This window comes from Plectropomus leopardus, chromosome 15 (genome assembly GCF_026936395.1).
Source record: "Plectropomus leopardus strain MGB_pleo_1.0 chromosome 15, ASM2693639v1, whole genome shotgun sequence".
NCBI lineage: Eukaryota > Metazoa > Chordata > Actinopteri > Perciformes > Serranidae > Plectropomus > Plectropomus leopardus.
Window position 1 is genome coordinate 2,788,715 of NC_142190.1, and position 15,629 is coordinate 2,804,343.

General features: G+C 40.7%; 1 protein-coding gene across 2 annotated transcripts in view; it reads left to right on the forward strand.

The window, feature by feature from the left end:
* The window catches only part of fam222ba (family with sequence similarity 222 member Ba), a 58,909-nt gene that overhangs the window by 33,291 nt on the left and 9,989 nt on the right, over positions 1-15,629 (forward strand). For both annotated transcript variants that reach the window (XM_088088225.1, XM_088088226.1), the window contains exon 2: positions 8,470-8,597. In XM_088088225.1, the coding sequence (XP_087944351.1) occupies positions 8,516-8,597 (82 nt within the window). In that variant the 5' untranslated portion in view covers positions 8,470-8,515. The remainder of the gene's footprint in view (positions 1-8,469; positions 8,598-15,629) is intronic.

Below are 15,629 nucleotides of genomic sequence, written 5' to 3' on the forward strand. Positions count from 1 at the left end.
TATATATATATATATATATATATAGTTAGCTGGATGTACATGATTTCTTTCAAATACAAGGGGAAAAGGCTATCAGCAACTTAAGAATAAATTACCTAGAAAATAGCAAGATATTAGACAGGAAATATAAGAAAATTACTAAAATTACTAAAAGAGACACAAAATGGGAAAGTTAAAAATAATAATAATATAAACAAATAAAAAATAAAGGAATTGACCCATAAAATTGCTTAAAAATTATAATAATTCTGACAAAATAAATTAATAGATAGATAGATAAAGGAAATGACCTGGAAAATTGCTAAAAAGTTATAATAATTCAGCAAAAAATAAATGAATAAATGAATAAATAAAGGAAATGACCTGGAAAATTGCTCAAAAGTTATAATAATTCAGCAAAAAATAAATGAATAAATGAATAGATAAAGGGAATGACCTGGAAAACTGCTCAAAAATTATAATAATTCAGTAAAAAAAAGAAAAAGTAATATAAAGTTTGCTTTTATTAGTTTTTTTCTAGCTTTTTTGTTTTGAATAATTATCTAAATCTAATTTCTTTCGGTTTGTCAGACACTTCATGCTTAGTTCCTCTCGGCCTTTTTAACCGTGTTTCTGAAAGACGTTGCAGTAATTTGCTTTGTGCTCAAAGGTTTAAATACCTGTGAGAGGCATCTCAACGCAGCACAAGAAAAGTGCTGACGCTCCAGGTTTGAAAGGGTTAATAGATGATTTCCTATGCAATTAGCCCGATGCTGTTTCCAAATTTTCTAACAAATGCAGATCGTAGTCGATGAGGAGGATATTGATCAAAAGATTCAGCGTAAATGCAGTCAGCTGGTCTCATTTCCTAAATGGCTTCTGCCTATCCTCTTCCTTCCTCTTCACTTTTTTTTTTTTTTTTTACTTTCAGATGGCTTTTCTTTTTTTCCCACTGAGGAGTGAAAAGAAAATATAGGTCAGCTTTTATGGGAGCAATTTGACACATGACACAAGCCATGCGCATCACTTGCTCGAGTCCTGCTTTGTCTGCTCGCCTTTATTTGTCCATAATGAAAGCCACACAGTTATTCGCACACTTTTATTACGCTTCTATAAGTAGCTGGTGGAGACTTGCCGAGTCACGGGCCCCCCCCTAATACTCTGAGAGCCCCGTGGTGTCTGTCTGCACGGGGCTGATAGTGTGAGACGCCTGGCTTAAACTCCACCGAGCCAATCCTCGCTCCGCAGGCCGGCCCAGCTGGCTCGGCTCGGCCTGCACAGACGCAACTCTGTTTCCACTCAGGACAGGAGGGGCTGTGTCTCCGTGTCACAAAGGCGACTGAGCCGGCGGAGGGGACACCTATGCTCAGTCCAGACCGGGCTGAAAACTTTGCACGGTCATCAGAGGGCGATTCAGCAGCAGCCACCTGCCGAGCCGCTTTACGTGCTGATTACATCGTGTGGAGACTTTAGCCCGCTCAGTCCGGTCCCCACATAGAAGTGTTGACATTGTACGTTTCTGCAAATCATGAATACAAATACACGACATGTTGCTATATAACAACTCATTAAGTTGACTGAAGGTAGAAGCTAGGTTTATAGGTCATTTTTTTAAACAAAGATTAAAAAACGAAATTACATTTGTCCTTGATCCTGCCACATCTCTGGAGTTGGAGGATGAGTTGGTTAAAAAGAGCAGCTACTATGAAAATAGCTTGATCCGGGATGTTAGGGGTTAACCATGTCTCTGCGAAGATGCTCTGGTTTCCTGTTGCTAAATGAACCTCAATCACATCTCATCCACTTTATTCTCCCGCGAGCGGACATTAGCCAGAAGAAGGCTCGATAGAAGAACAGCTCTCCGTCCAAGTCGGGTCAGCCTCGCCCTGATGCCGGCTCTCCTCCCTCTCTTCGTCTGGCACTTTCGGTTTTTGTTTCTCCCCTCTGGTCTGACTGGCTGCTCAACATATGCCATTGTTGGGGATCCTCTTCTGGTCTGCTGCATTCAGTCCAAAACCCACACAACCTTTCCCTATGTTGATAAGTGCCTCTTTATAGAAAGGTCGTGCTTCAGCAGAAGGGGCCATGGAGTCGAAAAATACAGCAAAATATAGCAAAAAAGTAGCACAGATTTGAGGAGCTACAGGCTGCTGCATCTGCATGCGCTTCCGTTGTCATAGCAATTTTCACTTTTCCAATTGAAAAGAAAAATCAATTTGTGTCATTGGCAGAAATCAGCATGTTGGACGATTACGTTATTTAATTTTAAAGCCAATATCTGCAGATACCAATGACGTGCTGATATTATCGCATATTGCAGTTTTTAGTTTGTACAGTACATTTTTAGCTCCCTAACTTCTGTGTTGTTTAAGGACCTGCAGCTGATTTTCCACCAACTTTTAAGCTCAACAAAGGTGGGATTTGTTTCTAAGGGACCCGTCTCTGTTTTGTCAGTGACTTTTCAGCCATCAAATATGTTTTTTTTAAGGGACAATCCACCGTGTTTCCAGCATCTATTTAGCCCCCAAATGTAGGTGTTTTAAGGGAACTATGGCTGTTTTATCAGCAGCGTTTCAGCCCAAATATGTTGTTTTTTTTAAGGACCTGTTGTTGTGTTTCTTGTAGCTGTTTAGCCCCCAAACAAATGTGCTTGTTTTAGGGACCTGTCACTGTTTTCCTTAGGGGATATTGCCACAGAAAAGTGTGTAAGACATTGCTTTGTTGTGCAGACTACTGTTTCAGACCAACAAGCAGCAGATGTGTTTTGGCGAGTTATTGCAGCATTTTCAGGCTGCATTGTGCCTCCAAAACTGGGTATTTTAAGCCAAAACAATTTCTTTCCTTACCAGTGAAATGTCCTCAAATCCTAAAAATGTGCTAAAATCCACAAAATGTCCCAGAATCATAGAAATGTCCTAAAATCCAAAACGTCCTAAAATCCAAAACATGTCCTAATATCCAAGAAATGTTCTAAAATCTGAGAAATATCCTAAAATCCTAGAAATGTTCCAAAATTTGAGGAACGTCCTAAACCCTAGAAATGTCCCCAAATCCTAAAAATGTCCGAAAAATTGGAAAATGTCCTATCATCCGAAACATGTACTAAAATCCTCAAAATGTCCTAAAATCCTAAAAAAGTCTCAAAATCCAAGAAATGTCCTAAAATCCTCAAAATGTCCTAAAATCCTAAAAGAAGTCCTTAAAATCTCAGTAATGTCCCAGAATCTTAGCAATGTCCTTAAATCCTAAAAAAGTCTTAATATCCTAATAATGTCCTAAAACCCTAGAAATGTTCTAAAATCCTCAAAATGTCCTAAAATCCTAAAAAAGTCCTAAAATTCAAGAAATGTCCTAAAATCCTAAAAAAAGTCCTAAAATTCAAGAAATGTCCTAAAATCCTAAAAATTTCCTAAAATCCTAAAAATGTCCTAAAATCCTGAGAACATCTCAAAATCGTCAAAATGTCCCAGAATCTTAGCAATGTGCTAAAATCCGAAACACGTCTTGAAATACTAAAAATGTCCTAAAATCCTAGAAATGTCCTTAAATCCTTGAAATGTCCTAAAATCCAGACCTGTATGGTGTGCTGTGATTGGCCCCTGGCCCCCTGTCAGGCTGCAGAAGGGGCCCCTGGTTTACTCACTAACATGTAAACGTAAATCTGCGGTTTGCAGAAACACTTCTTTTTCTGGTAATTGAGTCGGGACTTGACTCTCTGTCAGGTGGAGTCATCCTCCCTCTGATACGAACGGCCCGCGTTGTTGGAAAAAGCCTCCGTGGGGGCGCGCGGCTTTGTAGCGAGCGCCAGCGTTTGGCGTGTGATGTATATTTGAAGTCGGCGTGGCAGCGGCGCTGATAGGCGAGTCAGTAGACGTCAGGCTGCTGTCTGCCGGGTTTCATCTCTCCTGCTCGGCTCTGTAAAGCAGATTGTCAGCCGGGACATTACCATAGGCTGACCTTTGCCGCTGCGCTCCCCGCTGCACAGCTTTCTGACATTCAGGGGCGCTGTGGGGGAGGCAGGAAGGGGGCGTGCTGACGGCCTGTTGGCTGTTTTTTTTGTTTTTTTTTGCCTGTAGTGCGTTGATGTGTGTGTTCATATAACAAATGCTCTGACAGTTTATGCGGCCCCCCTCCACCCTGCACACACACACATCATATCAGCCTCTTGCCACCATTTGATATTTAGTTTGTCTCCGCCCGAACCTGTCTGTCGTCAAAGAGATTGCCGTTATCTTTGTGTGAAATCTTGGCACCCTGATAAATGAGCGAGAGCTGCTGCTGCTGACATCAAGGCGCCGTGTACCTAAAAATCCTTCCAAGGCCGAGGGAAAAGAATAACATATCAGGCCAATTAAAGTTAATGCATGGTGACGCGCTGAATCGAGGGCAGGGATTGCTGCCATATGGCGGTCCAGGCTGTAAATCAGAGAGCAGGGGAGAAGGGTGGAGGAGGGGAGCCCGGGCGAAGGGTGACGCAGCATCACAAAACATCCTCAGATCTGCCTCGAAACTGCACCCACCTCCTCTGTGTACCCTTTCCTCCCCGCCTCCCTCCCCGCCGCCGCCCTGCCCCCTGCAGCACCCCGAGGTGCAGCGCTCTCAGGTACCTGTGTCGAACTGGCAGCTTCATTAAGGCTTGTTTTTTTTTTCCTCCTCTCGCTGGGAGGATTTAAATGAGCTGTCATCCTGACCTTTTTGAGCTCCCGCTTTTTAAAGCAAGTTCAGCCCCCCCCTTCCCCTTTTCTGAGCCCGCCACCCGTCTTTCCACCTTTCTCTCTCGCTTTGTCACTCTTTCCTCCACTTGTCTCTTCTCGCCGCAGGGGGGAAGACACTTTTAAGCCATCACCCTGCGGCAGACAGGCATGCCAAGGTTGTTTTGTGGGTAATTGCCTCTCTCATAGACGCTGTTTGTCTGCGCACACTTGCCGCCCTCCTCTGATGCCACGCAGCAGAAAGAGGCGGTGTGGCGGAGGGGAGGGAGGACGCGGACTCTGTAGACTTAATTTGCTCCCTGACTGTTCTTCAGTGCTGATTAAGCAAGCGTCTGTGGTGTTTCGAATACAGCAGTAAGCCAAGTGGAGCGTGGCTAACGTTTTCTCCCTCTCTATTAGGCCGGGTTATTGCACAAAGTGGCAGCCGGTTATTGGCGCCGTGTTCAGGGGCGTGTCTACGAATTTAAGGACATCGGGGGCTCAGCCCGACCCTCAAAATGGGGTCTGGATTTTTCTTTGAACTAGCTCTGCTTTTGATGTTTTTCATGCACTCTCTGGCACCTTATTGGTCCTTAAAAACTTTTTAATTTTTCAGATTAATTATGAATTTTAATGAGAATAATATCACTTGTTGTTAGTAATTAGGAGAGCCAGACCGATATATCGGTACCAGATTATTTTCTGTCTGATGTGCATGATATGAACGTTTATTTTTGCAGAAAAAACTCTTAAAATTATCAAATTCTCAAAAAAGTTTACCGTTTTAGTGCACTGATGTCATTTTTGACATTAAACTATAAAATATACAGCCTCCGTTACATATCTTTGTCAGACGTATTTAATAACCACATCTGAGGGATAATTGCATATTTAAAATAGTATCGGCTGATTTGTCGATATCAGATTTTTTTTTTACTCCCCAATATCAGTATCAATATCAGCCCTAAAAATCCAGCATCAGTGTAGCTCTGCTAATTATTTACGAATGCTATCAAGTCAAATGTATTGCCTAGAGTTGCAAAATGATTAATTTATGTATTTATGTTGTGTAAAGTAACTAAGTGTATTATTTGGTATTTGATTGTGATTATTATTTTGATTATTTTATTATTACAACCTACAAATTTGATAGGCATGTTTTGTTTTTTTAAATGACGTTATTTTTTTCTTGAATTTTTTTTCCCTAAATTTTTAAATATTTTGAAAAAACTTTTTGGCAATACTTTTTTCTTTAAAACTTTTTTTTTTGTTTTAAAATCTTTGGCAGTTTTTTTTTATTTTATTTGTTTTTTCTTTTAAATTTGGGTTATTTTTAATTATTTTTGGTGGTATTTTTTTCTTTTAAAAAATGCCGGCAATTTTTTTCTTAACAATTTTTTATTTATTTTTTTTTTTTTTAACTTTTTGGCATTTTTGTGTGATTTTTAAAGAAATCATGCCCTCCAAACCCCCAAACTCTAATTCTCAAATCCGCTCGCTAAAACAAAATGATTGTGGGATTTTCAAATTTCCAACAGCCTTTGAACATATTATGTCAGACCAATACTTCATGCATTTTCCTCGAGTCACTCGGGGAGGTTCAGGATAAAAACAGCCTCCCCCTCCTCTGAAAACAGTCTCTGAGGTCTATTCTCATTTTTTAAAAATGTATATAGCCTAAAAAATTAGATCTGCAGCTATTCATAGACCACTCTGACGCCGGGGCCCAACAACACCACTGGTGATGTTTGCGCGTTTTTTCTCGCCACATCCCGAGCCGGCCCCATTGTTCAACGCCCCCAAAAACAGGCCTCTTTGAGGTGCAGAGGACTTCAGTATCGATCGCTAACTTGTCGGCGGCGGGCTCGCTCTCTCGTGTGTTCTTTTCGAGTGTACATGAGTCATTAATTTCCTCCGCCATGGTCTGGTGGAGGCGGAGAGGTAAAGCGCAGGTAGCAGGGTCCAACTCGCTGGCTAACATGCAGGGCGAGGAGGAGGAGGAGGAGGAGGCGGAGGAGGAGGAGGAGGAGGAGGAGGAGGAGGAGGAGGAGGGAGTCGATTTAAAGCTGCCAGCCCCTCAGGCCCAGTCTGCCCGTTTTACTTCAGCTGTTTGATGTTTAATTGAAGTTGTTATTGGCATCAAATGTCACCTTACCTGATGCTCCAGGTGTGAATCAGTTTCTAATTGAAAGGTAACGATGTCTCCCTCAGCCCTGCGCCTCCGGGGACCGGCCACACACTTCTATTAGTCTGGACCAGCCGCTGTATCACCACGCTCCATGTGCTGCCTCGCAGTTATGTCTGACTGCTGACCTCCCTCGCTCTCTCTGCGCTCTGAGGAGAGCGGTGTGTGTCCCATGATGCATTGGTGGTTTTGTTAAAATGCTGGCCTGTCTGCCGGGGCAGAGAAATGTCCTGAAATGTCCTGAAATCCTAGAATTGTCTTAAAATCTGAGACAATCTGAGAAAAGTACTAAAATATTATAAACGTTGTCAAATCCTAGAAACGTCCTAGAGGTGTCCTACAATCTGCGGAAAGTCCAAATATCCTAGAAATGTCCTACAATCTGCAGAAATGTCCTAAAATACAAAAGGTCCTAAAATCCTTTAAGCACCTTAAAATTAGAGCAATGTCCAAACATCCTAAAAGTGTCCTAAAATCCTTGAAACATCCTAAAATTCTAGAAATTTTCTAAAATCCAAGAAATGTTCTGAAAACCTAGAAAAGAAACACTGGGAAATCCTAGAAACGTCCTTATATCCTAAAAACATCTTAAATCGTGTTTTCCGTCCACAAATCCGAGGAACTTCTTTAAACCCTAGAAATGTCCTGAAATCCTAAAAGTGTCCTTAAATCATAGAGGCATCCTAAAATCTTTGAAACATCCTAAAATCTTTGAAACATCCTAAAATTCTAGAAATTGTCTAAAATCCAAGAAATGTTCTGAAAACCTAGAAATGTGCAAAAATCCTAGAAATCCTAGAAAATCCAAGAAACACTGGGAAATCCTAGAAACGTCCTTATATCCTAAAAACATCTTAAATCCCAGCAGCATCCTCAAATCCGAGGAACTTCATTAAACCCTAAAAATGTCCTGAAATCCTAAAAGTGTCCTAAAATCATAGAGGCATCCTTAGATCCTTGAAACATCCTAAAATTCTAGATTTTTTTTAAAAATTGTAAAAAAAACATTGAGAAATCCTAGAAACGTCCTTATATCCTAAAAACATCTTAAAGTCCCAGCAGCGTCCTCAAACCCGAGGAACTTCTTTAAACCCTAGAAATGTCCTAAAATCCGAGAAACATCCTAAAAGTAGAGGAATGTCCTAAAATGCTAAGAGTCTGAAAATCGTAAAGGCATCTTAAAATCGTCCTGAAACGTCCTAAAATCTGAGAAGTGTCCCACAATCTGAGAAAAGTTCTAAAATATGTCCTAAAATGTCCTGAAGTACTAGAGGTGTCCTACAATCTGAGGAAAGTCCAAAAATCCCTGGAAATGTCCTAAGGTCCTGGAAACATCTTAAATTACAGTTAGCCCTAAAATCCTAGAAATATCCTAAAATTAGAGGAATGTCCTAAATCGTTTTAGGATGCCTAAAATAGTCCCAAAAAAGTCCCAGTGGCGTCTTAAAATCTGAGTCAGAAATCCTCAAAACATCCAAAAATCAAAGAAACTTCCAAGAGATCCTAGAAAAGTCCTAAAATCCTAGACTATGCTGCCTGGCAGTAATATCTGACCTCTCTGTCTCTGTCTGTCCCTCTGTCTCTGTCCGTCCCTCTGTCTCTGTCTCTCTGCAGTGTGAGGAGAAGTGTGTGTCCCATGCTGCATTAGTGTCTGTGTGAAATGCTGGCCTGTCTGCCGGGGCCAGGTGACCTCCCCCTCCAGCTTCTCCCCCACACGCAGATGAACACTGGACATCAGAAATGTGAGTATATCTGGACACACACACACACACACACACACACACACACTAATAATGGCCACCATCATCCCACACATCGAGCCAAGCTGTTACACTCCGGCTGCCCCTCGTCAGATGCCAGCCGCGGCCTGCTTCTTCTCCTGCAGCTCAGACCAGAGCGGGAATATCTGTGTGCCTTAGATCTATGTGCCACAGATCTATGTGCCATCCTAGAAATATCCTAAAATTAGAGGAATGAAATCTATGTGCCATACATCTGTGCGCCATAGATCTACCTGCCATAGATCTGTGCGCCATAGATCTACCTGCCATAGATCTATGCGCCATAGATCTACCTGCCATAGATCTGTGCGCCATAGATCTACCTGCCATAGATCTACCTGCCATAGATCTATGTGCCATAGATCTATGTGCCGTAGATTTGTGTGCCGTAGATCTGTGTGCCATAGATCTGTCTGCGAGGGGAAATTAGGATGAACTGCACCATTAATTTTCTGATGAACCGGCGTCTCCCGTCGCCTCTGCACGCTCCCTTTATATCGCCACATTCTCGTGTCAGATTTGACCGTCTCGGATCCTTTTTTCGCCATCAGGGAGCGTCCGTGGCTGTCAGACTGGCAGACAGATTGCGGCTGAGTGGGTTTTGCCCTGATGATCTTGTAATGAGAGTGAATTTAAGAAGCAATCTGCTGCCCCGCTTTTTAACGGCGGACCAGTCAGAGCCGGCCCCGTTAATTCATCGTGTTTGATTCTCACAACTCGACTACTTGGACTCGTTACAGCGTTGACGGCAGTGACTGACGGGCTCGGACATTAATGCACGACACGCTGATGACTGGACACGAAACAGTCTGATGTCTGTTCACCCAAAACACAACTTTAACTGATATTTTAGGTTTTAATCCTTTAAGGTGATTTGATTTCTTTTAAAAACATGGAAAGAAGTGAGTGAGCAACTTAGAAACACATTGCCCAAAAACAAAACAAGAAATGAGTAAAAAGTTCCAAGAAAATTACATGAAAATAAGCACAAAAAATAAAAATAAAAAACAAAAAACAAACAAGAGAATGACCCCAAAAAGTTCAGAAAATTAAATATATATTTTTTCCTGTAACATAATTTGAAAAATATAATTATTATGATTATAAAAATGTTTTCTGGAAATTTTCTGTTGTCATTTGATAATTTTGTAAAAAATTTCCTCCCTTTTTTTTTTTTTTAATTTTCAGGTCATTTTTCTTCCTCACCTTTGTTTATTTTTCTTGCAATTTGTCAGACAAAACCACAAAAAATAAAATAAAACCACAAAATGTCTCCATACTGCTCATCCGAAGTAATCCAAGAGTCCTGAAGCCCCGACATGCGAAGTTGTTTTGAAAAATGTCACAAGGCAGGTTTCCATTACAGATTTGTGCAAAGCTTAAGTGATATTTTCGAATCCATGGCAAATGACTCATGACTATTTAAAAAAAAACACTACACATTTTTTTGGTTTTATGTTTGTTTTTTTCACGTTTGAATCTTCGTACCATTTGCTTTAGTTGTTTGGGAAATAAGTGCAACGCCTTTTCCCCGTAAATCTCCGGCAGTGTTTTGTGGACTCTCCATTTTTGGGTGAACTATCCCTTTACTTGGTAGCAACTTAAACGAATTTTTCCCCTGACTCGCCGTAATGATCTGCTCTGACCTCATACCAAACTTCACATCACATTTCCTAATATTGCGTCTGTTAGAGACTCTTAAAAAATGTCTTTTCATTTGAGCTCTTGTGTCTCTGCCACTTTTTGATAATAATAATATAATAATAATGATAATGATAATGATAATGATAACTTTATTCATATAGCACCTTTAAAAACGGAGTTTACAAAGTGCTTTGACAAATAAAGCAAAGCCGAAATGGGATACATAGAGAGCGAAACAACAACAGTCCTATTGAACACAAGCAAGAATAAACTGAGGTAGAATTACGATAAAATTAAAACCAAAAGACAAATAATCCAAGATGCAGGGCGCAAAATGTAAATATAAAATAATACAAAGAAACAGACAAAAAAGCGAAACAATAAAAGCAATAAAACCACAAATAAAAGGAAATAAAATAGATAAAACATCAATTAAAAAGGTAAAAAAATAATAATAAATATGCAAATATTAAACCATCACGTTCTTATCTCTTCATACATAAACGCAGAGGGTCAGTCAGTTCCCAGACATCGATTTGGGTCCATCGAATCGGTCAGATTCATTCGTTCGATGATGAAAAGCCTCTTTCTCCTCCTGCCTGTTTCTCTCGGCTCCAGCTTGACCCATTTCTGCTGCAGTTTTTTTTTTTTCGTTGTAAAATGCACCAGCTCATCAAGACTGTAATTTCAGAATCACAGTAATCAGCCGACCCCCAGGAGATCCGCGAGTGTGAGGGAGTCTGCTAAGTGCCAGCGTCTGTTGCCTCACTCAGGCAGGCTTGTGACACAGTGCAGCCATCAGCTTCGCCGCTCTTCCTTTATGTCGCACGCCGAGACACATCAGAGCACGACGCGCAAACTCCAGTTCAATTTGTTTCTCTGCCCAGCGCTGCAATCCATTTTGGTGATGGAGCGCGCTTCCCGAGCGGTCCGAGAAGTGTAATTTCAATCTGTTTTTTTGTTTTTTTTTCCCTCCTTGTCATTCTCTTATAATGCTTTTCCTTTTCATCCGCTCTTCAAAGTATCATTAACAGACACGGTGTTACATCAAAAGAGCCGGAGCTGTTTTTCATTTCAGACCAAATCATTTTTTATCAAAGTGCCAAAGAAAAAAGTGAACTAAAATAATAATTCAGTCGGAGTCGGTGATTCACTTTCTGTCCAAAGTTTGTTGTGTTTCGAGTTCGCCGCCACACGCGGTCAGAACCAGGCCTCGACCCCCGAGTTAACGCTCCGCCGTCTCCCTCCTGGCTGTCCACGAGACTCACGAAAAGTCCTAAAATCCTGGAAACATCCTAAAATTCTCAAAGTGGTCTAAAATCCTAAAAACATCTTAAATCCTGTAAACTTACTAAAATCCTTGAAACATTTTGAAGTCTTAGTAGTGTCTTGACTTCCGAGGAAAGCCCTAAAATCCTAGAAACGTCCTTAAGTCCTAGTGTGTCCTAAATTCTGAGAAAAGTCCTAAAATTCAAAAAACATCCTAAAATCTGAGAAATGTCCTAAAATCCTAGAAACATCCTAAAGTCCTAGTGTGTAAATTCCTAGAAAAGTCCTAAAATCCTGGAAACATCCTAAAATCAGAGAAATGCCCTAAAATCCTAGATATGCCCTTAAATACTAAACATATCCTAAAATCCTTGAAACATCCTTAAGTCCTAGTGTGTCCTAAATTCCAAGAAAAGTCCTAAAATTCAAAAAACATCCTAAAATCTGAGAAATGTCCGAAAATCCTTGAAACATCCTGAAGTCCTAGTGTGTCCTAAATTCTGAGAAAAGTCTCAAAATTGAAGAAACATCCTAAAATCCTAGAAATGTCCTAAAAACCTTGATATGTCCTATAATCTTGGCCTCCTAAAGCCCTAGTAGTGTCCTAAATTCCAAGAAATGCACTAAAATCCTAGAAACATCCTAGAAGTCCTAGGAATGTCCTAAAATATGAGAAGTAATAAAATCTTAGCAATGTCCTAAAATCTTAGAGACATCCTTAAATCCTAGAAATGTCCTGAAATCCTGGGAAATACCTTTTTTTAATCAACGTGAGAAAAAAGTCTCATGTCTCTCATGTCGTCTCTCGCTGCCTGAGAGTCAGTGATTCGCTTTCTGTCCGAAGTTTGCCACTCGCAGTCAGGACCAGGCCTCGACCCCCGAGTTAACGCTCCGTCGTCTCCCTCCTGGCTGTCCGCGGGACTCCTCGTCTCCGCAGAGCTCCCTCGTTTACGCCGCGTGGAGGATAATTTGACAGTTTATCTCCGTGAGAGGTGTGCTGGCTGCTTTTAGCTGACGCTCGGAGACTGGCTGTCTCATGAAATCTTTATTCTGCAAAGTTCCTGCAAAAAAACACTCAGATAGAGGATTTCATATTTGTCTATCATAGAGCGGTGGTTCCCAACTGCTGGGTCACGGTCCAAAACTGGGTCGCGGGTGAATTTTAAATGGGCCGCAATAGACTCACCACCGTGTCAGGTTTGTTTGATTGGGGGCCACTTTTTCAAAATGGCAGGAGGCCAGGGGCCAATCACAGCAGCCCCATACATGTTTCTGTAATTTTAAGACATTTCTAGGATTTTAAGACGTTTCTCAGATTTTAGGACATCTCTACGATTTAATGACGTCTCTAAGATTTTGGAACGTTTCTATGATCGAAGGACTTTTCTAAGATTTTAGGACATTGCTTGAATTTTAGGATGTTTCTAGGATTTTAAGACATTTTTCAATTTTAGGGATATTTCTAGGATTTTAAGATGTTTCTCAGAATTTTGGACATTTGGACATTTTGGACACAAGATTTAAGGAAGTCTAGGATTTGGGGATGTGTCTATGATTAAGGACTTTTCTAGGATTTGGGGACATTTTTAAGTGGATGTTTGTAGGATTTTAGGGCATTTCTAGTATTTTAGAACATTTCTGGGGTTTTAGGACATTTCTAGGATTTTAGCCCTTTTCTAGGATTTTGAGATTTTTCACGGATTTTAGGACATATCTCAAATTTGAGGACGTTTCTAGGATTTTAGGGATCCTCCCCTGGCAGCTCTATTTTGATGCTGTTTTATGCACTCTGGCACCTTATGTATACTAAAAGTACAAAAACAATTACCAGTGTGAATCTCTTTATATTTATTGTGAATTAGAAAAAGGTTTTAGGGCCTAACAAGGGGCCAGATTTGGCCCGCAGGCCGCAGGTTGAGCATCACTGGTATAGCAGGTTAAAACTTGAAGCAACGCTGTGGTTTGGTTTAGGCGCAAAAACTGCCGGTTATGGTAAAGAAAAGATCAAGTTTGGTTTAAAATGCCCCTAAAAAACACATTTTTTGGGCTAAAAAGTTGCTGAAAAAACAGCCAAAGTTCCCAGGTTTGGTCCACGGGCCGTAGGTTGAGTATCGGCGGTCTGCCAGTCCTCAGCTCCTGCAGAGCAAACAGAGGGCCACTCGGCTGATTTTCTCATCTCAAACCCCGACTGAGATCAAACGCAGCCGTCTTCTCCTCCTGATGATATTTCTTCTCATTTTTCAGAGGTCTCGGTCTGCCATGGGAGGCTCTGCTCAAATATCTTTAAAAAATGAGGTGAACTCGTGTGGGAAACCAAACTCACATGTCTTAATTTGACGCTGCAGCTTCAGACCTAATTTCCTGCTCTTGTGTTAAAGTTGCAATTTGCAGCAGCGTGAGCTCCTGCCCCCCCGCTGCGTAAACCTTGTTCAATAAAAACACCAGTTTGAATAAAAGAAACCCTAATTAGTGCCTGCTGACTGTGCACTTGTGCTCCAGCTAGCTAGCTAGCAGCGGGGTAATTAACGCACGGCCAGACTGGCCTCTCTGCTCGCCGTTTCCTCCCTGGGAACGTGCTCAGCTGGAGATCTGAGGGATGATACGCTCGCAGCCACGAGCAGCCGCCTACAAACTTCACTCATATCCTCATTAACCCTCCCTTGATACTTTAAGCTGTTCAGCTAATCCAGGTTTCAGGTTAAGGTTGAAATGCTAATAAGCTGCACTCGCTGGCTGGAAAACATAATCAACAGCTGCCAGAACCCTTAAACAGCCGTAAACAGCGAGAGGTCGATTTTATCCACCGTTTGGACTCTAAACAGCAATTTAAACATTTCACTTCACATTTATTTTACAGCCGTTCGGTCCTGATTTGCTTCTTTTTTTATCTCAGAATGGCTGCATAAGCTTTGTTAACAATGTATAATCCCTTTTCCAATTTAATGGATTGGTCAGTTTCCAGACATTCACATTGCTTTCTTTGCTACTCGCCTGAGTCGCACAACTTAAGTGTAAAACTCATTACACAAGAGCCCGTGGCGAAGCAGAAACCCGGCGCACGGTCACATCCACACTGCAGCGTTTCACCCCGAACGTCTCAATCCGACAGCAATACATCCGACAGTGGTTAATATTAAACTGTACGCATATTTATCTTTATTTCTGACTTTATTTTCAATGCATTTTTCTCCAGAGGCCCGCTGTTATGGATTTCCTGCTGAACAAACTCAGTCCATGATATTAAAGGGATAGTTCAGATTTTTGTTGTCGGGTTGTTGAAGAACACAAGATTTCTTTGTTTTTTCGTTCAAACGTCAAACAGACAATAAACACATTGAGAGGAAGAATAATAATGCTAAAAATAATACGTAGAATAATAATAATGAGAAGATAAATAAGGCTGCAACATCTCTATGGTAGAGATACTCTATAAACTATGATAACATATGTGCTGTACAAAGCTGTTTCAGAATAAGACAGCTGTGCAGTTTTGTGCAGAAATGTTTTTGGCGGTGAATGTGCAAATAAAAGTTTCTCTGATTTTAGGACATTTTTTAGATTTTAGGCCTTTCTAGGATTTTAGGACGTTTCTTGAATTTTAGGATTTTTTAAAAATTATTTTAGGATGTTTCTAGGGTTTTAGGACATTTCTAGGATTTTAAGACATTTCTGGTATTTTGGGACATTTTTTAGATTTTAGGACATTTCTTGTTTTTTTTAGGACATCGATGGCTCAGCGAGGAACTCTGCAGAAATCCTCCTCTGTCACTTTTTTTGATAAACTCTATGTTGATGCTGTTTTATGCACTCTGGCACCTTATGTTTACTAAAAGTACAATAGAAATCCCCAGTGTGAATGACTTTATCTTTAATGTGTATTATTAAATGCTTAAGGGTCATCCAGCAGCCTATCAGGGGCCACATGGTCTCATTTTTACATACGTTTATGTACGTTTAATATGAACATTTGTAACATTATGATAGAAAATAAGGAATAATAAGTCCTTTTTAAAAAGATACGTATTGTGCACAATGAAAGCTGTTATTTAGTGTTCTTATGTCACGATATGAGTCATCATT